This window comes from Bubalus kerabau, chromosome 22, assembly GCF_029407905.1.
Source record: "Bubalus kerabau isolate K-KA32 ecotype Philippines breed swamp buffalo chromosome 22, PCC_UOA_SB_1v2, whole genome shotgun sequence".
Taxonomy (NCBI): domain Eukaryota; kingdom Metazoa; phylum Chordata; class Mammalia; order Artiodactyla; family Bovidae; genus Bubalus; species Bubalus kerabau.
In genome coordinates, this window is record NC_073645.1 from 39,831,246 (window position 1) to 39,850,752 (window position 19,507).

The following is a 19,507-nucleotide window of genomic DNA, read 5'->3' on the forward strand; positions in this document are numbered from 1 at the left end:
TTGCTGGAATGGCATTATTTCATTCTTTTTATGGCTGAGTAGTATTCCATTTTATATATATACCACATCATCTTTATATATTACAAACTTAGTTTTTAAGAGGATGAATTTTTTAGAGTATTTTTTGTTTATATAGTAATTCATGCTTATTGGTGGCTGTCAGCTGGTAAAGAATCCGCCTGCAATGCAGGAATCCTGGGTTTGATCCCTGGATTGGGAAGATCCCCTGGAGAAGGGAACGGCTATCCAGTCCAATATTGTGGTCTGGAGAATTCCATGGACTGTATAGCCCATGGGCTCACAAAGAGTCAGATATGACTAAGAGACTTTCACTTTCGCTTTCATGCTTCTTGTTCAAAACCAAAGTACAGGGAATGAGGAAGTAAAATTTTTTTAAAAATCTCATGCATCTTTCCCCTTCTCCCAGCCCAGTCCTCTGTGACATAACAATTTTGTGTCTTTTCTGGTTCTGTGCCATCTGTATGAAATGCTTGAAAACCCAGCCCTTGTGAAATCTTGTTATTTACATCAACATGTGACCTCTTTTTTTCATGCTTCTGTGTCAGAATGGGTAGATTTACTTTTCACAGTTAAATTTTAATTTTTATCAAAATTGCACATGTACATAATTTTTAAGCAAAATATTATACAAGTCGTAGTGAAAAGACAGCAGTCTTTTCTCAGTGCCTTCTCATCTCCAATCTCTTCCTCAAATTTTGTTCACCCTCAACTCTTTTAGTTGTTTCCTCTGCTAATTCCTTTATGTCTCTCAATAACGTGTGCACCCTTATTTTTTGATTTTCCAATTTCTGACTTGTCCACCAGCTTCCTAATATAATAGATGAAGCTTTAATGCCATTGTTGCTCTACCTGAGAATATCAAACAAACAACTCACGTGTTTTCTCATCCTCTATTCTCCTAAAACAGTTCTCTACCAGGCTTTGTTTACATTGGCTTTCAGTGTTGACATTACTGTGACTGTGTAAATATTGTTCAAAGATGAGCTGTATAGGGTTCTGTGATTATTTCCTTTTAGTGTGTGTGTGGAATCTCGTTTCCTAACCAGGGATTGAACCCAGGGCCCCTGCAGCAGAAGCGTGGAGTCTTAAGTACTGGACTGCTGGTAGTTTCTTTCTCTTTTACAAGCTGCCTGTTTTTCCTGTAGGTAGTAATTGCTGTCTTTCCATTTCCTTAGACTCCTGTGTAGCATTTGTGAATATATCCCTCAAACTCTCCTGCAGAGATGAGAGACCCTCTAAATACAGCCAAGTGCATCCACAGACCTATCCTTTCTGTGTTTTTGCTTGTTTGTGGACATCTGTTCCATGTCATTCTGTTTTCCTGCTCCAGTCTAGACTTGTGCTCTAGGCCATCCTGAGACTTTTCTCTTCTAATATCTGGGCATCTTCTTTGCCTCTTCTGTTTCCTGTGCCCTCCTCTCCTGCATTCGTCTCTTTGGTTTACATTCTCGTCATGCTGGAACACATTGTCCAGCAGCTTCCTGAGGTAAAAGTTCTCTGGGATCCTGCATATCTGAAAGTGTCTTTACAGAGGAGGGCATGGCACCCCACTCCAGTGTTCTTGCCTAGAGAATCCCATGGACAGAGGAGCCTGCTGGGCTACAGTCCATAGGGTTGCAAAGAGTCAGTCATGACTGAAGCAACTTAGCACACATACATGCATCCTTACCTCAATTTTATCCTGAGTTTGATTGCCTTAGTCTGTTTGGGTATATTATTCTTGGTTGGAAATGCTTTTCCTTCAGAGTCTTATAAAAAAATTTTTTTTTGACCACACTGTGTGGCATGTGGGATCTTAGTTCCCCAACCAGGGATCAAACCCATGCTCCCTGCCTTGGAAGTGTGGAGCCCTAACCACTTGACCACCAGGGAAGTCCTCCTTCAGAGTTTTGAGGCCACTGCCCTGTTCTTCTGGCAGCCAGGGTTGCTGCTGAGGAGGCCAGTGTCCTCATTCCCCATCTTCTGCAGGAGCTTGAAGGGTCTTCTGTTTGTCTCTAGGTTTTGAGCACCCACGATGGTGATTGACAGGAGTCTTGTTTTCCTCCGCTCTGCTGGGCAGTAGCATGGGCTGCCTCCTCACTTGGGAAACCCCTTCTTTCAGTTCTGGGAAACCTTTTTATATTATTTCTTTAATCCTACCCCGCTTCCATTTTCTCTCTGCTCTTTTCTGGTGCTTTGGTTGGTTGGATGTTGGACCCTACATTTTATGCTTTAATTTCTTATCTTGCCTTTCCTGTTTCCACTGATTTCTTCATCTTCATCCTCTGAACTCGACCGAGCTTTTATAATTGGTGTCATCACGTCATACATTTGAAGAGTCTTTTCATATTTTCTCTGAGTGGTTTTGTGTGTGTGTGTTAGGGAGTGGTGATGGGGTTGTTGAAAGAATATCCTCTTACTATTTGGTAGGAAGACTCTCTTCACCTCCTGTTTCAGCCTCCCGTGTCATTATCTGGGGTCTTTGAGCCTCTTCAGTTCAGTTTCTCTCAAGAAACTGTCTTCCGCCAGGTGAACCACAGAGGACGGGGCGGGTGAGGGGGCAGTTCACCCTCTTTGTGGTGGACTGCCTCCACTCTCAGCCTTTCGTTCACAGCACCCACAGCCTGCAGCTCCTGAGCGTCCTGGGCTCTGAGGCACGAAGGTCTCACTGCTTCTGCCCACTCTGTGTGCGGGTAGAAGGTTCCAGAGCTCTCTGCCATGTCCCTCGCTTCTCTCCCTCTGTTTGATCTCCCTCTCACTGCATTTTGCTTTTTCATTTTGTTTCTCCTTGAGCAGACAGGGGAGGGTCTGTAGTTTTCTTTTATTCCTTTACTAAAATTTAAGTGGAATTTAGAAAACCCTGTAGATTCAGTCTGCCCTGTTTAACTGGATCTGGCTTCCCAGATGGCTCAGTGGTAAAGAATCTGCCTCTAATGCAGGAGATGCAGGTTCAATCCTTGGGTCAGGAAGATCTCCTGGAGAAGGAAATGGCAACCCACTCCAGTGTTCTTGCCAAGAGAATTCTATGGACAGAGGAGCCTGCTGGGCTACTGTCCAGGGGTGTCGCAAAAGAGTCAGAAATGACTTGGCAACTAAATAACATCATTCCTTTTTTAAATTTAAATATTTATTTATTTATTTGGCTGAGCAGGATCTTTAGTTGTGGCGTGCGAACACTTAGTTGCTACATGTGGAATCTGGATCCCTGACCAGGGATGGAACCTGGGCCCCCTGCATTGGGAGTGTGGCATCTTAGCCACTGGACCACTAGGGATGTCCCCAACATTCCTACTAGTGATTTCTTTCTGTTCTGTGTTATGATTATACCATACATTTCCCACCTGTCCCTAGCTGGACATTTGGTTTCATTCCAGTTTTTGCCATTAGGAACCACACTGCAGTGAAATATCCTTTCCATGTATTCCTACTCAAGTTTGAAAGTACCTATGTCTATAGGGCAAATTCCTAAACTTATTATGTTTTGATATTTGGTGGCCTTGCACTAAAACAGGTGTTTTCAGCCTTTCCCCATTGAGTGTATGTGAGAAAGGGGGTCTCATATTGATTTATTTCTGCTTTGTGAGTGAAATTGAGCACCTTTTCATATGTTTATTATCCATATCTATTCCCTTTACTGTGAATTTCTGATTAATATCCTTTGCCCATTTTTTTCTATTGTTTCATCCTTTTTAAAAAAGTTGTGTTCTTTGTATGTTCAGATATTAATCTTTATCAGATGTTTTGCAAATATGGCCCTTTGTTGTATGTCTTTTGACTTAATAGGTATTCTCAGGTTTTTTTGTTGTTTTCCTTTTTGTCACTTGGAACATTTAAAATGCCCTGAGTCATATTTAGCAGGCTTCTTCATCGTTTCAAGTCAGGTTCAGGAAGGCCTTTCCTATGTCAAGATTATTGTTTCACTGAGTTTCCTTCAATAAATGTGTGAGTTGCTTTTTTTTTGCATTTAACTTTTGGTTTTACAGAGAATGCATTTTTCTGTAAAAGAGTGTGACAAGGACCTGGTGTTACTGTTTTCTTTATAGCCATCCAGCCCTACAGCCAGGCACCCCTGGAGTCCATCTGATATTTCCCATGTCCAACTTGCTGGAAATGACCGTTTCATTCTCGGGTCTGTTTCTGGGTTTCTCTCTTGTGTTCCATTTGTCTGCCTGTATCCCCTTGTCAATACCTTACTATTTAATTATTGTAGCCTGAGAATCCTGCTTAATATCTGGAAGACCAGTTCTTGCACATACACATTTCTTTAAGGATTTATCAATTGTCCTTCCTAGAGGTTTAGTTTGTTTTCACGGTTCTTTCACATTACGTACTGACATCTTCAGATGGAGACTCTCAGTTCTGAATAAGCCCACATTTTTAGAGCCCCCCAACTTTGTCTGGTAGCTCAGCTGGTAAAGAATCAGCCTGCAGTGCGGGAGACCTGGGTTTGATCCCTGGGTCAGGAAGATCCCCTGGAGGAGGGCATGGCAACCCACTCCAGTATTCTGGCCTGAAGAATCCCCATGGACGGAGGAGCCTGGCGGGCTGCAGTCCATGGGGTCGCAAAGAGTCAGACACAACTGAGTGACTGAGCACAGCACCGCATAGCACTGCCTTCCTCGGGTGAGCTTGCATGCCCCTTGCAGAGGCGTCTTCACAAATGCTGCCCTCTGGTTGGGGCTGGTCCCTCATCTTCCAGACTTATTCCAGTTGGCCTGGCCTGGGGACTAGTCCTTTGGGGGTCTGCACTGAATTTCTGTGTTCTTTCATAAAAAAAAAAAAATCCTTCATTAAAAAGCCCCAAATGGCTAGAAGCTGGGCCGGATGTGGAGATACTGCTAAAGGGTGTGAGATTTCTTTTGGGGGTGATGAAAGCATTCTGAAATTAAATCTTAATGGTGGTTTCACAGCCCTGTGGATATACTAAAACCCAGTGAACTGTGTACTTTAAAAGGGTACGCAGAATTGTCTGGTCTGTGGATTATGCCACAAAACAAAAACAAAACCAAACCCTCAACAACAAGAGTCATTCAATGAAGGAAGAAAGATTCTGGGAGCTCAACTAAAGCCAGTTCTCAGCAGAAATCTCACTCTGAACTTCCTGGCTATGGAGACGGCAGAGGAACTGTGGAGGCTCCCCAGGGTCCTAAGGCGAGCTTAGTGCTTCGCCGGAGGCGTGGACTTCTGTCCTCAAGTTAGTGAATAGCAGTTTTGCAAAGGATGAGACGAGCTTCCGTCTCAGTGCTGATACCAGTGGATGACATCATGGGAGGTGTTTTTCTCGGGCTCTTTCCCTCTGGCCTGTGCTGACTGGGGCCTCCAGGGGTCCTCAGGCAGTGCCCTGTGTGTGTGGGGGACGGGGGGAGGGGGGTGGCGCGTGGCTGTGAGTGGAGCTACGTGTTGGCTTTGCACGTGCTCCTGGGCAGGGATGCTGCTCCGATGTTTCTGTTTTCTCCAATTAACTGACTTATCGCCCTAATTGACCATGTCCTGGCCGTACGCAGGGCTCTTCAGCGGCTTCGCCTTCTTCCTCTCCAGACACGTAAACGCAGTCAAATCTTTCACGTCAGTCAGGGACCCGGGCCATCCGGATTAGATAGCCGGCCACAGGCTGCCTAGATTTCATCAGGAGGACCTCCTGCAGGGCTTATCTCTCCGGCCAGATGGTCCCCCAACCCCATACCTTTCCACCAGTGACCTGGCTCCTTCCTTGCCTCAGAGCTAGATTTGTGTTTCCTTCAGAGAATCAGATTTCTGTTCCCATTTGCACTGTCATCTCCTGTGGGAGGGGGGAGGGGGAATCTCCCCCCACCCCCCACCCTGTGGGCCCTTGGCACCTTGCTGCCCACCTCTCCCGAGCCCCTTGGGCCCCTCCCAGCCAGGTGAGGAGCCCCCAGGCTGGGCCTGTCCCCGAGGTGTGGACCCAGTGACAGGAGGCCGCACAGCTCTTTCCCAGAGGCCTGGCATCTCTGCCCCTCTGGTCTAGGGTCTTGTGAGGTGGGGGTTGAAGCCCACTGTTCTTGGCCCTGGAATATGAACCAGGGCTGGTGGGTGGAGATGATGGGAAGGCTTAGGGCTTGGTGTCAGGGTGCCTGCCCTGTCCTAGGAGGTGCCCCTGAAAGGCTGTCTGGAAAGGTAATCAGTTGCTAGCCCCGGTCTCTAAAGCAGAGATGGATGGCCCCCTCTTGGAACACTGGAGCAGTTCCTCCTTGAGGCCCACTGAGGTCTCTCTGAGTTCCGAGAGGCTGGTTCTGTCGATGGTGTAGGTGGTGGAGGTCCCAGAAGGCAGAGGATGCAGAGGCTGTCAGAACATGAATCGGGAGCTTGGAGCCTGAGGTCCAAAGAACACATGTGGCCCTGTCTGCACCTTGGAGAGAGAAGGGGGCCTCTGGGCTCCCGAACATGTACCCTGTCTGTTTCCCCATGGCGCAGGCTGCTGGACCAGTGGGGGCGCCTTCAAAGGACGGCCTTCAGCTCTGTGAAGTGAACATCCTTGCTCAGGGTCTTTCCTCTAAATGGTCAGCTGATTCTGGGTACCTCCTGTGTGCCGCCATGGAGCAAGTCTGCAGGGAGACAGATGAAGTGCTCCCCGCCCACAGCAGCTTACCGCAGTGTGGGGAAGGTCAGCGTGCCAGGGTGAATGGTGGGTCAGGTGGGGTGAGTGTGGAGTGACAGGGCACAGGGATCGGGCTGGGAGGGCAGGTGCCAAGGCTCTTGGTGCTCACTTTGCCACGTGATCCTCAAAGCCTCTCTGTGAGGTGTGTGCAGTGGGAGCTGTTGCCGTCTCTGTCTTGAGGTTCAAGTGACCCATTCAAGCCTCAGCTGGTAAATTCCCAGCTGAAATGAACACCTTGCTGCCTGCCTCCTAATTCCATGCTTCTGGCTAGAGAATCATGAAGTTGGTGTTTCCCATCTGAGAATACAGCTGACCCTTGAACAATGGAGGGGTTAGAAGCACTGACCCTCCACACAGTTGGAAATTCGCTATAATTTATAGTTGCCTTGGTTTCTGTGGTTCCACATGTGTGGATTCACCCAACCGTGCGGCATGTAGAACTGTAGTATTTACTACTGAAAAAAATCTACACGCAAATGATTCTGAGCAGTTCAAACTCATATTGTTCAAGGGTCAGCTCTGTTTGCTGTCCGTGGAAAATAACGTGTGCTGGCTCCTGGGTTATGCCTCTGTGCTCAGCATCCCAGCTGGTTTGCTTGGGAAGACGTAGCTCATCTGGGGTGTCCCCTGAGCTTGTCTGCATCCCTGCTTTGAAGTTTCGGCTTCAGAGATGCTTCCCATGTTTCACCTAGGGAGTCAGGAGTCACCAGCAAGCCATTCTGGCCAGATGCTGTACCAACCACTTTCTCCAACCTCTGCTCAGGTTCTGGGCCAAATTCAGCCTAGAAGTACGTTTTGCTTGGCTGGCACAGGTGTTGGCATGAGGTTTATGTTTTTAAAATATGAATTGCCAACGTGTAAAAATTAGGAGACTTCATGTAAGAATCTGGAGTTCCAACTTTTCTAGAAAAACCAGATGGTCTCATTTGGGACTTCAGTCCCCCAGGGCAGTCAGTGTCCGGGCAGAATGGCAGCTGTGCCCTTAGGTGGGTCTGGGGCCTCCCGCTCTGTTTTCCTTTTGTTTCTCTGATGCTGAAGCTGAATGTCAGCGGCTCTTTATCACAGTGCTCGTGCTGTCGCTTTTCAGATAGTTTGTGTGCTTTATTCATTAATGCCTCCCTGACGCTCATCCTCAGACAAAGGCCCTCGTGATTTCTTACATCGCCAGACTAGTTTAGTTCTCTGCTATGCCCCTTCCAGGGTCAGGTTTAAACACCAGCTGCTTTGGGGAGCTTTGCCAGCCAGACTCTGGTTCCCAGAGCACGGCATTGGTACCTGTGTGCATCCCCAACTCAGTTCAGATGTCCTCTGATCCTTTGAAGAGACTCTCATGGTGACCAGGACCATGTTGTGGCCATGGTCTTTGCCGCAGCCCAGCACTGAGCTGGGCATGAGCTGCCGGTGATGTTTGCCGTGCCCTGTCACCTCCAGCACTTATGTGGCCGCTGTATGTTGCTAAGTGCGATGGAAATGGTTTCCTGGAACGTGAAATGAGATTGCACTTAATTGTTATTTTCCAGATTATCAAATCTAAAATGATTTGGTTTTAGATTTAGCTCCGGTAAGCAATGACTGTTGAAGTCCCTTCTGTTCTGGGAAGCTTGGCTTTTCTGGAGGGTTTTTTTTTTTTTTTTTTAATTAATTTTTATTGGATCATAGTTGCTTTACAATGTTGTTTTAGTTTCTACTGTACAGGAAAGTGCAACCTGCTGTATGTTTACATATATCCCCTTTTTTGATTTCCTTCACTACTGTGTATCTGAGGGTTTGATGGCTTGTGTTAGTGCCTGTGGGGGAGCAGTGGAAGCCAGTGTGTCTTTGGAGAGGTAAGATCACACTTGCTGCTCGTGTGCTGGTGAGCTGCCTGTACAAGGAGGACTCTGGCTCTGGGCCTTTGGAGTGAGTGGGGACCTGCTGAACATTTATACAGTCAGATGATTGGGAACAAAGCAACATTTACCACTTGTGGGCAAGGCTTAGGAACCAACCTGGTGTTTCTGGATTTCAAGGGGAAATACCAAAAGTGTGAAAAGTTTGAAAAGCCATCTTTGGAAAAGAGATTGTCGTGTTGTCCTAAGGATGGATTGAGGCCAGATGGAGTGGACAAATGCCCTGGCCAGCAAGCGTGGGCTGGCTTGAATAGGCTTTCCTGTTCAAGGCAGAGAGGTATGTTCAAGGCAACCATTGCCCTCGTCAGCTGTGAACTCAGCTTGGGGCTTGCAAAGTTCCTCTCCTGGGAAAACATGAAACTGTCAGTTACATAGGATTTGGCCACAAAAAAATGACCACATATTTATTTACTTATTTATCTGGCATGGACACATGTCCATAAAGGTAACTGAAAGCAGAATGGGGCTTCTCTAGTGGCTCAGTGGTAGAGAATCCACCTGCCATTTTAGGAGATGCGGGTTTGATCCCTGGTTCGATCCCTGGAGGATCCCACATGCCACGGGACAACTAAGCCCGTGTGCCACTACTGAGCCTGTGTTCTAGAGCCCAGGAACTGCCACTGCTGAAGCCTGTGGGCCCTAGATCCTGTGGTCCCCAACAAGAGAGCCACCGCAAGGAAGAGTAGCTCCACTCGCTGCAACTAGGGAAAAGCCTGACCAGCAATGAAGACCCGGCATAGCCAAAAATAAATAAATAAATCTTAAAAAAAAAAAGCAGGATGTAGAACCGTAGGTATAGTACTAATTTTTTTTCTTTAAAGACACAAAACTGTCTTATGCATTTATTTATGTACATAGAACATGCAAGGCAAAACAACTGTGGGATTATCTGAGCGATGGAACGTGGGAGAATTTTAATGTTTTTTTCCTTTGTGCTCATCTCAGTGTTCCTGACTTTTGTCAGTGCCTGTGTCTTTGCTCTGCTGTACACATACGAAGGGAGGCACCTGGGAGCAGATCACCACCACTGCTCACTGCCTGTGGGGTGCCAGCTGGCGGCTGCACAGCCAGGAGCTGTCGCTGTCGTCCACCCCAACTCCCCTGGTAAAACCCGCCACCAGGCAGAGGTGGGGGCGAGATGAAGCCCACGATAGAGGGAGGAATCGCATTTCTAGAGTGTTGAGGCGGCTGGCGGCTTCGTGTGGACGGATAAGCTGTGTGGAGTCCAGACTAGCTCCATCAGACACCGGATATTAGCTGCTTGGGTGCAGGTCCCAGGGCTTCATTTCCTCAGCTCTCATCACAAGCGTGGTGCCTCACAATTATTAGTTTTTCTCACACGTGACTGATATCTGTACTGATAAGGTGTCCCTTTCATAAATTTACAGGCGTGGCTTTCTTGCCAGCTAGCGTCTCTTATCTCATTGGAACCAATGTTTTTGGGATCCTCGCACACAAAATGGGGAGGTAAGATGAAATGAAACAACCCAACACTCAGTTACAGTAACAAACTTACTTTAAAAAATTCCAAGTGTTTCTAGTTTCAGTACTGTTAGAAACTTTCACTACCATAAACTGTTATTTCCACTGAAAACCTGGATGGTGGGGGTGGAGAATCATTTCTTAATGGTGCTTTTTTGTTTTTTGACAGATGGCTTTGTGCTCTTCTAGGAATGATAATTGTCGGAATGAGCATTTTATGTGTGAGTAAAAGATGACATTTGGGGAAAAAAAAAAAAAAAAGATGACATTTGGCAGGTCAATAATACAGGTTACAAATAACCTGTAAATGAAACTTTTGCTTTGGGCAAGAGTCACCAACAAATATGGCAGTTTGAAGTTTGTTGACACTTAGTTTTATTAATCTTCCATTTTCTTCTCATTTTTTATCATGTTAAAAACTTCAGACAAGATTCTCCAAAGGGTTTATCTTTATTTTACCTCAGTTGGAAATTACTTAGAATGTTTTATTACACTGTTTTTATTTCACCTTGTTCCCCTCTCCCTGTGCATCTGAAACATTACAGTGTCTTGAACACTTTAGGGCAACCAGCCAGAAACAATAGCAAGATGTTTTTCTAGAATAAAACATCTTCTACCAAAGGCTAATATCTAGCCCAAATGAGACCTTCTGGTTCTTTTAAAAAATGGAGTATGGTATGGGCACTTCACTGGTGGTCCAGAGGCTAAGACTTTGCCCTCCCAGTGCAGTGGGCCTGGGTTTGATCCCTCGTCAGGGAACTAGATCCTACATGAAGCAACTAAGCATTCGAACGCTGCAGCTGAAGATCCCGCATGCTGCAACTAGGACCCAGTGCAGCCACATAAATAAAAATAACTATTAAAAAAATGGAGTGTAGACTAGGCTGAACTTTCACATATGGAAGTGAACTAGCTTTTCGTGGTGGTCACAAAACCCATTTAAACTCTATTAAAGATTTGGAGGGTCCTCTTCTGCCCAAACCCCATCTTGCGCCCTCCTCCTAATTCCTTCAGAAGGGAACACACATAACTGGCCAGAGAAAACCTATCTTTTAAGACTTTCTGTGATAATTCAGAATTGAATAGCATGTTCTTTTGGCATAACATGTATTTCCTCTTACAGATTCCTCTTGCAAAAAACATCTACGGACTCATAGCTCCCAACTTTGGAGTTGGTTTTGCAATTGGTAAGTCACCGGAGCCTTGTGCCTAAATTTAACACTTTGTTTCCCCAGTACCAAGAAAGAGTTCCTCAACTTCCCTGGCAGTCCAGTGGTTAGGACTCTTGTACTTTTACAGCAAGGGCTTGGGTTCAATTCCTGGTTGGGGAACTAAGATTTTGCATGCTGCACTGTGTGGCCAAAACAAACAAACAAACAAAAAAGAAAGAGTTCTTACTTGGGCAGACTTCAGTTCAGTTCAGTTCAGTCGCTCAGTCGTGTCCGACTCTTTGCGACCCCATGAATCGCAGCACGCCAGGCCTCCCTGTCCATCACCAACTCCCGGAGTTCACTCAGACTCACGTCCATCGAGTCAGTGATGCCATCCAGCCATCTCATCCTCTGTCGTCTCCTTCTCCTCCTGCCCCCAATCCCTCCCAGCATCAGAGTCTTTTCCATTGAGTCAACTCGTCGCATGAGATGGCCAAAAGTACTGGAGTTTCAGCTTGAGCATCATTCCTTCCAAATAAATCCTAGGGCTGATCTCCTTCAGAATGGACTGGTTGGATCTCCTTGCAGTCCAAGGGACTCTCAAGAGTCTTCTCCAACACCACAGTTCAAAAGCATCAATTCTTCGGCCCTCAGCCTTCTTCACAGTCCAACTCTCACATCCATACATGATCACTGGAAAAACCATAGCCTTGACTAGACGGACCTTTGTTGGCAAAGTAATGTCTCTGCTTTTGAATATGCTATCTAGGTTGGTCATAACTTTCCTTCCAAGGAGTAAGTGTCTTTTAATTTCATGGCTGCAGTCACCATCGGCAGTGCTCAATTTAAAATTTCTAGATGTTTGACAGGAGGCTGCAGCAGCTTAGCTCATGTACAGTTTGTAGATTGTCCACAGACACTGGCTTTCATGAACTAGTCATTTATTTCCTGAAAACCAGTATTGTAAAAGCCTGATATTTACAGAAGCAAAATGACACTCCCCTGTTGAGCCTGGGCAAACAGGAGAGCTGCTTACTCAGAATCCATCTGTTTGGGCTCATATCTATACACAGACTTTCTCATATGAGGCTGGGGGACAAAGGCTTCACATGTAGTTTTCAATAAGGCTTGGTACAGAAAAGGTAGACTGATGTATTGATGACCAGCTGTACTGCGGGAATTTTCACAAGCAAAGGGGACAAGTCTTTGGAGCAGTGTGAGGCACAGTAAGTAATGTGTTAGGAAAAATCTCGTTCATATTTTAGATAAATAGCACATGCTTGTTTCTCACTTATAATATACAGATTAATCATGAAAAGGTGAATCTGTCGCCAGGTAAAGGCAGAAGTTGGATCTTTGGTACAGTAGAGAGGATGGAGCCTTTGCTGACGCCTTAGACCAGGCTAGGTTATCCCAGCTTATGTGCATACATATACATATACACATACACATACATATGTGTATACATACACATAGCTTCTCACAGCGCCCTCATAGCATCACTCACAATCATAATTTATTTTTCAACTCTTTGCTCTGTTCACCCTTATCCCAGCACCTTGCACGTTTCAGGTGATCAGCACGTATTAGTTGAATGCAAGAAATTTCCCTTACCCTCCTGCCTCTGTAGGGGTGCAGGTGAGGGGTCTGATGTTTGAATGCCCTGCCAGGTGTGTTCACAGCCATCGTCTAATTCAGCCAATCATTATCATCTGCATTTTATCCATGGGGAGAGTGGCGTTCAGAGAGAGAAGGCATGACAATGCTCCACCACCCAGGGGTTTGGATTTAGAACTCCGAACACACACGTCCTTTCTTTATGCTTCCTGTTTGCTGACTGTTCTAGAGACCAGAGGTTCTAATACAGGTCTTGGCAGTGGTGATGGTTTTTGGTGTTTTAGCCAACTAAAGGAGCAAACCTCTTTTGATTTTAGTTTCCTGAGTAGGGCCAGGCAATCCCTCAGACTCTTTCCTGTTCTGGTTCCTTCTGATTCTCTCTATGCTTTCCAACTTTAACTCTCATAATCTAAGAGTGAGGCCAAGCTGTGGGTGGGGAGGAGGCTGGGTGAGGCGTGTAGTGTACCCATTCTTTGAGGGCAGAGGACGATGTGGACCAGAAAATAGTGAATCAGGAAAGCACCCACAGGAAGCAGGCTCAGGGTTCACACAGCCAGTAACCAGCATCCCTCTGGGTCTGCAGAATGACAGGCAAGCCCCTAGAGGACTGGGTACCATCTACCAGACAGTGGAGGACAACATGAGGCAAGGCAGGGAACAGGCAAATAGCAGTCTGAGTTCCAGTCCCAGCCTCAGGCACCTTTAGTCTGTCTTCAGTGAAAGGTCTGTTGTAGGGAGTTTGCCTCAAGACTTGGCAGACAGCAGTGAATAATCTTGGCAGGGTTGTGAGGTTAGGACACAGTCATTGACGTTCAGCCCACTGTTGGTTTCCATCAGTTTTCTGTAGACTGTCTGTGTTTCCTGACTGTCCACAGGCATGGTGGATTCATCAATGATGCCCATCATGGGCTACCTGGTCGACCTGCGGCACGTGTCGGTCTATGGGAGTGTGTACGCCATTGCCGATGTCGCGTTTTGTATGGGATATGCCATAGGTAAGGACGTTGGGTTTCCAAAAGAACTTTTTTTTCTCAGTACACCATTGATAATGCCTACTGAAAATTATTTAAACCTTTGCATCTTTCTGCCTACATCTAATTCTCTGTTTCCTGAAAGGTCCTTCTGCTGGTGGGGCTATCGCAAAGGCAATTGGATTTCCATGGCTCATGACAATTATTGGAATAATTGATATTCTTTTTGCTCCTCTTTGCTTTTTTCTTCGAAGTCCACCTGCCAAGGAAGAAAAAATGGTAAGAAAAATTTTAGGATGCAGTTAAGTGTTTCTTGATGAGTTTAGCATGGTCTTCTGGCTGGTGTCTTATGGCTTGGTTCTAAAATATATTTCTACTCCTTTTGAACAGAACTCCCCAAATATAAATTGTAAGAGTTTCTTTTTAGTTTATACCATGTGGAGCAGATACTTCTTTGACTGTATCAAGCATTATGTTTATACATTTGAAGAGTGAAATAATTTTCGTACATAGATTAGCTGTTAGTATAGATCTCTGTCAACCAAATATAAACATAGATTTATATTGAAAATTAACAATTAAATTTTCAAAGATTCTTGAAATCTTGAACATAACTTTTTAACCTCCTGTGCTCACTCCTAAGATCAACCGTTTTTGGTCCTGTTTGCTTTTCTGCTAACCCTTACAGTTTTCAGTAGTAGCGTCTTAGTCTTTACTGCATAAGACTCTGGAGATGGTTTTAATGTAGGCAATAGACACTTATGGAAAAACATTGTTTTGTGTACCTTTGGGCACATGTGAGCACATCTTTATAACGTTTAAGTTAATAATTTCATGACCAGAATCCTAGCTATAGGCAAGATATAGTATTGAATATAAAGTGTTCCCCTTTTGAACAAATTCAAACTTATCAATTCTAAATTTGAATTTTGAAATGCATCAGTCATTTTACCCTTTCCAATAAGTGTTCATACCTGGTGCTGCTGCTGCTGCTGACTTTTTTTAAACGTCCGATGCTGGAGGACATTCATCTGGTTAAAAGAAGAGGGCCTTAGATTAAGAGTGAATGAGAGAAGCAAGGCCGGGGGAGATGGTATTTTTTTGTTTAGTAATGGATGTGAGGTTCCCTTGCGCTGTGCTCTTGGGAATACGTCAGAAGTTCTCCATGATGTTTGAACTGAAATGGGTTTTAAGGCTTTGGCATTTCTTAATTGCCCCCTTCATGATCTTCCCCAAAGAGCAGGTTTAAAGACAGACACAGACCCTGAAGTTGGGTCGTGTGTAGTCTTTGTTTTGGGCATTTGGGGCATTTACTAAGATGTTCAGTATATTTAAGAAGTGTATCCAGCACTGAGCACTGGTCTTATGCCCTTTATTATATATGATTTAAGTAGGTATCTTTGAATTATTCACACCCATCTGACTCTTCCTCTTGCTGACGCCTCCCCAGCTCCGAACAACGTTCCCGTCTCTCTCAGGGCACTTCCTGTTTTCCAGCCTGGTCATCGGAGTTCCCTGGCCACCTTTGTCCGACCCCAGCAGAGTTCCTTGGCCCCCATCAGGGTCAGGAAATTCTCTGTGCAATCACAGAAAATAGTTCTTGTTCTGTAGCCACTGTATCAATCTGATTAAGGCTGAATGAAGATTACTCCCAACCCTATTTAACCAAAAAAAAAAAAAAAAAATCACCTACAAATGATTCTGTCACCCAGGAAACTGTGCAAGACTCAGGAGGTAGTGCAGGGGCCCTGGAGCCGAGCTGTCTCTCTCATAGGAAGACGATTTAGCCTTGACCTCACAGGGTGGTTTGAGGATTCAGTGAAAGAATCCCAGCAGAGTGTGACCCCCATGTCTGCACACAGTAAATGCTCAATAAGTTGTCACTAGTTTCCACATAACCCCACTCTCCTTTCTTGCTCTTCCCTAACTCTGACGCACTCTGTCATCCAGCAGTCCCTCAGGTCCCTCCCTCTCTTCTCTCTGTTGAGATGAGAACTCTCATAACCCAGCACTGCCCAGTGGGCTTCCCTTGCCGAGCAGACGTTAGTGGCTACTGTGTTATCCGTTTGTCAGTAACAGCTTCGAGGGCTTATCTGAGGTCTTGGAGGAAGTGGGTGAGGTCAGGGGACTAGTTCCCACTCTGGGGTCCACACATGATGGGCAGAAGGCCTCTGTGCCTCTTCCCACATTTAAACCAAGGCTTTAGTTCATTTAAAAAGAAAAGCGCTGAAGGAAGTGGAAGAGACAATCCTGAAAGACAAAGTGATAAGAAGGGCCAGGCTTCCAGAAGCTACTGCCACTGTAAAATGTCCCTTAATAAGTGCCTAGCAAGATGAATCATTGAAAACCAGAGAGAATGTGTGTCTCCCTGCCCATAATTGATGCCTGTAATTGAAGGCATCACGTCAGATCCATTTGAGGGGCACGATGGTGACATGGGAAGGTGGCAGCCAACAGCCGCTGCCTGCTCACTGTGCAGGCAGGAAGCAGCCGATAGCACCGAGTGATGAGAGGGAGCGAGGGCAGGAAGCGGTGCGTGCCAGGGTGGAGAAACGATCGATTACCACCCACTTGAGAAAATCCAATACCGCCAAGCGCCGGCATTCAGAATCAGCAGTTACCAAGTGCAGGGGACAGGAGAGCCAGAAAGCGTACAAGTCTTAGCAAGTAATCCCTTCATTAGGAATCATTCTGATTAAGTGGTGCGTGGACTTAAGCTTGAAATGGAAAGTTCGAGTGCCATTTTATGGTTCCCAAGTCATCCAATCATGAACCAGTTTGTGAGCACCTGAGTTTTGCATTCATTTGGTTTATTGGATTTCCGGGATTTTGTTTGTTTGTTTGAAATCAGTGTTATCATACAGGCAGAGAGAAAAGCCTGTTACTCTAGTCCCTCTGCAGGTATAAGAAACACCAGCTCTGTCATTTGAGGCAACTGCGTTCCACTTATAGGAGATCGATTGTAGCCTCTGGCTCTCAGAGTAGCCAGTGAGGAAACTGGGTTCTGGAATGGACTTTTTTCAGGTTAAAATTTTTTTAAAGATAGGGCACATTTCTTAGGTCTCAGTGGACATGAGTTTGAGCAAACTCCAGGTGATGGTGAAGGACAGGGAGCCTGGCGTGCTGCAGTCCATAGAGTTGCAAAGAATCACGACTTAGCGACTAAACAATTTAGGTCTTACTCTTCAAGTTTCTACTTGTTGCTCAGACAGGAAAGTAGGCGATTTGAGGACTGTAGCTTGCTTTTACTGGCTGATCCTGATGCAAAACCATCATTTTTTTTTTTTTTTTAAAAGATAATGTGGTAAATAAGTCTTTTCGAGCACACGGGAGCTCTGGTATCTTTCAATGTCTTTAAGTCTGGAACTCTTGCATTTTAATGCTTTGATGGTTTCACTGTCCTAGCTTCATATTTATGTTATTTTTACACTTCACTTGGTCCAGCATGTTTTCACTGTTTTGGAAGTCCTGACTCTATGGTGTCTGATATGAAACCAGGCATTTGGCAGGACTGGAGCTCAACTCTCAGGAATGGGCTTTGCTCTGGATACAAATGACAATCCCCTGCACCCCCCCCCCCACCCCCTTTCTACTTCACTTGAGAGTCAAACACACCTTTCTCCCCACAGCAGTGCATGGAAGACTGCTCTAATTACCAGGCTGCTCCCCAGGCCCCTCTGTATGCGTCCCTCATGCCCGTGACTTACCCACTTGATGTTGTTCATGCCTCTCTTTTCATGGCACTTTTGGACTATGACATGCCATCTGGCTTAATCTTGTATAACTTAAAAAAAAAAAAATGGCACAATAAATCTTTCAAAAGAGTGTCCAGAAGCCAGTAAGCTAGGTTTTAAAAGTTACAAATGATCTTTTAAGAAAGAAAACTCCTTTACCTGGTACAGGTAGTGTCAGCAAATGCAGTGGGGTTAATAAGTTCTGAACAGTGCCAAATAATTGGTCTGACTGAACGTCTTCCCTTGCAATGCAGTTTTTAAATTGGGTCCCTGTTATGTGCCCAGTGCTAGGTTCCAGAAGTCCTTAAGTCTATATAGTGCATAGTATAATGGTGGACTAGCCAGGGGAGAGGCCTTTGTGGTAAGGAAGAAGGATGGCCATCCTTTGCAAGGCTGGCTCTCCGCCTGTGGGCCTGGGGTTAATAAGGCCTCTTGCCTGGCCTTCAGGGTCCTACAGTCTGGGTTTGGTTGGTCTTTCCTGTGATGTGGTCTCACTGTACCTCAACATCAGATCTCAGGGTTGGCAGGAGGGTGGGGGAAAAGGCAGGCTGCTTTAATGTCCTGCAAGCTTCAAGTCCACCCCTATCTTCTCCACGTGCTTTCCCCAAGCACTTAACTCCCAGTCAGCACTCTGCCCACAAACCCTCTGGAACCCTCACTTGTGTGCAGTGAGGTTCCTAAGTTGCTGGAGAGGACCTTAAAGGCACACATCTGATAGGAGCCCAGTAAGCTGTCGTCAGATGTGTGACCCTGCTTTGTCCCAGAAGATGCCACACATGAGTCATGTGGTGTTTCTCACAGCATGTTGACACCAGGGTCACCAAGGGTAGGAACCTGGGATTCGATGTTTAACCTGCCCCATCGAGTGATCCTGGGCACATTTCTTTGAGGACTGTGACTCCAGAGGCAAGACATGGAGCTCTTGATGGCTAAAGCTTTTGTGTTACAAGCACATACCCATGTGGCAAGAAGGGTCCTGCTGTCTATCACTTCAGTTACTTTTAAAAAAATTGAGCTCTTCATGAAGTCCATGTATCAGTTCGCTTGGCAAGAAGCATAATAATGAAAAAAAAAACTAGAGTTGAATTTGCAGCTGACAATTTGAGCTGGCAGCCTAACTTAGAGAGTCACGGAAGTCCTTATCATCAGAGGCCACATGGCAGATCATTTTAGAATTTCTTGGGAAATGATAAATGGGTTAAGGAGACACAGAAGCTTATCAAATCTGCGGGACAAGAACTGGGAGGAGCAGCTGACAAGTGCCAACATAGGTTGCAATAGGCCAACAGAAGATTAATTTAATCCAGATAAATGTTGCCATTTAGATTTTCAAATGCACAAAAAGGCACTGGCAGGATAGCTTACGTGGAGGGAAACTGAAAGACAAGCCTGGTGAGAGAATTAGTTTCAGTTGCACCCAATGTCACGCTCTGCACCCCTGGCTGTCCTGTGGGGGCGTCACCAGAGCAGATGCTGGCACAGGCTGCTTGGGCTTGATCCACCCCATTTAGCAATACATCTCTTGGTCAAGGTCTTTGACCCCTGTGCCTACACAGAGGGTGATCAAGCTATCACATAGGGCTGTTGTGAAGTAGAGGTGTATTGAAAATGCCTAGATAGCAGTCTTGGCATGATAAACCCCATCTCTATACTCAAGATTATGTGCTTGGTCCGTATACCTCCAGGAGGAATGATGACTATAGCGCTTATCAACTGAGGATCAATTGATCTTTAAAAGGTTTGTTACAATAAGGGAGCACATAGAATTTTTAAGTGTATGAGAGAAACATACTTTTTATTAATAAAACACACTTGAGCAAGAAGAGGCCAGCCAGGACTTGGGAAGACATCCTTCCGAGATGCCATATTTAAAGATAAGGGCCCTCTGATGCTTAATCCAGGGAAATCAAAGGGGCCATACCTGTGGCCTTAACTAAGGAGGATCCGCCCACCCTAAGTATAAACTAAACCCAACCTAAATACCCCTTTCTTCATAGCTTACAGGTTCCTCCAAATCAACTTAGGGTCCCTGGCAGATGTAATAGGA

At 45.6% G+C, this 19,507-nt stretch overlaps 1 protein-coding gene across 1 annotated transcript in view; it reads left to right on the forward strand.

The window, feature by feature from the left end:
• Positions 1–19,507, forward strand: part of SLC18A2 (solute carrier family 18 member A2) — a 38,781-nt gene that overhangs the window by 18,687 nt on the left and 587 nt on the right. Inside the window, exons 11-15 of the mRNA XM_055560718.1 lie at positions 9,894–9,972; positions 10,157–10,208; positions 11,111–11,174; positions 13,631–13,750; positions 13,872–14,005. Coding sequence (XP_055416693.1) covers positions 9,894–9,972; positions 10,157–10,208; positions 11,111–11,174; positions 13,631–13,750; positions 13,872–14,005 — 449 coding nt within the window. The remainder of the gene's footprint in view (positions 1–9,893; positions 9,973–10,156; positions 10,209–11,110; positions 11,175–13,630; positions 13,751–13,871; positions 14,006–19,507) is intronic.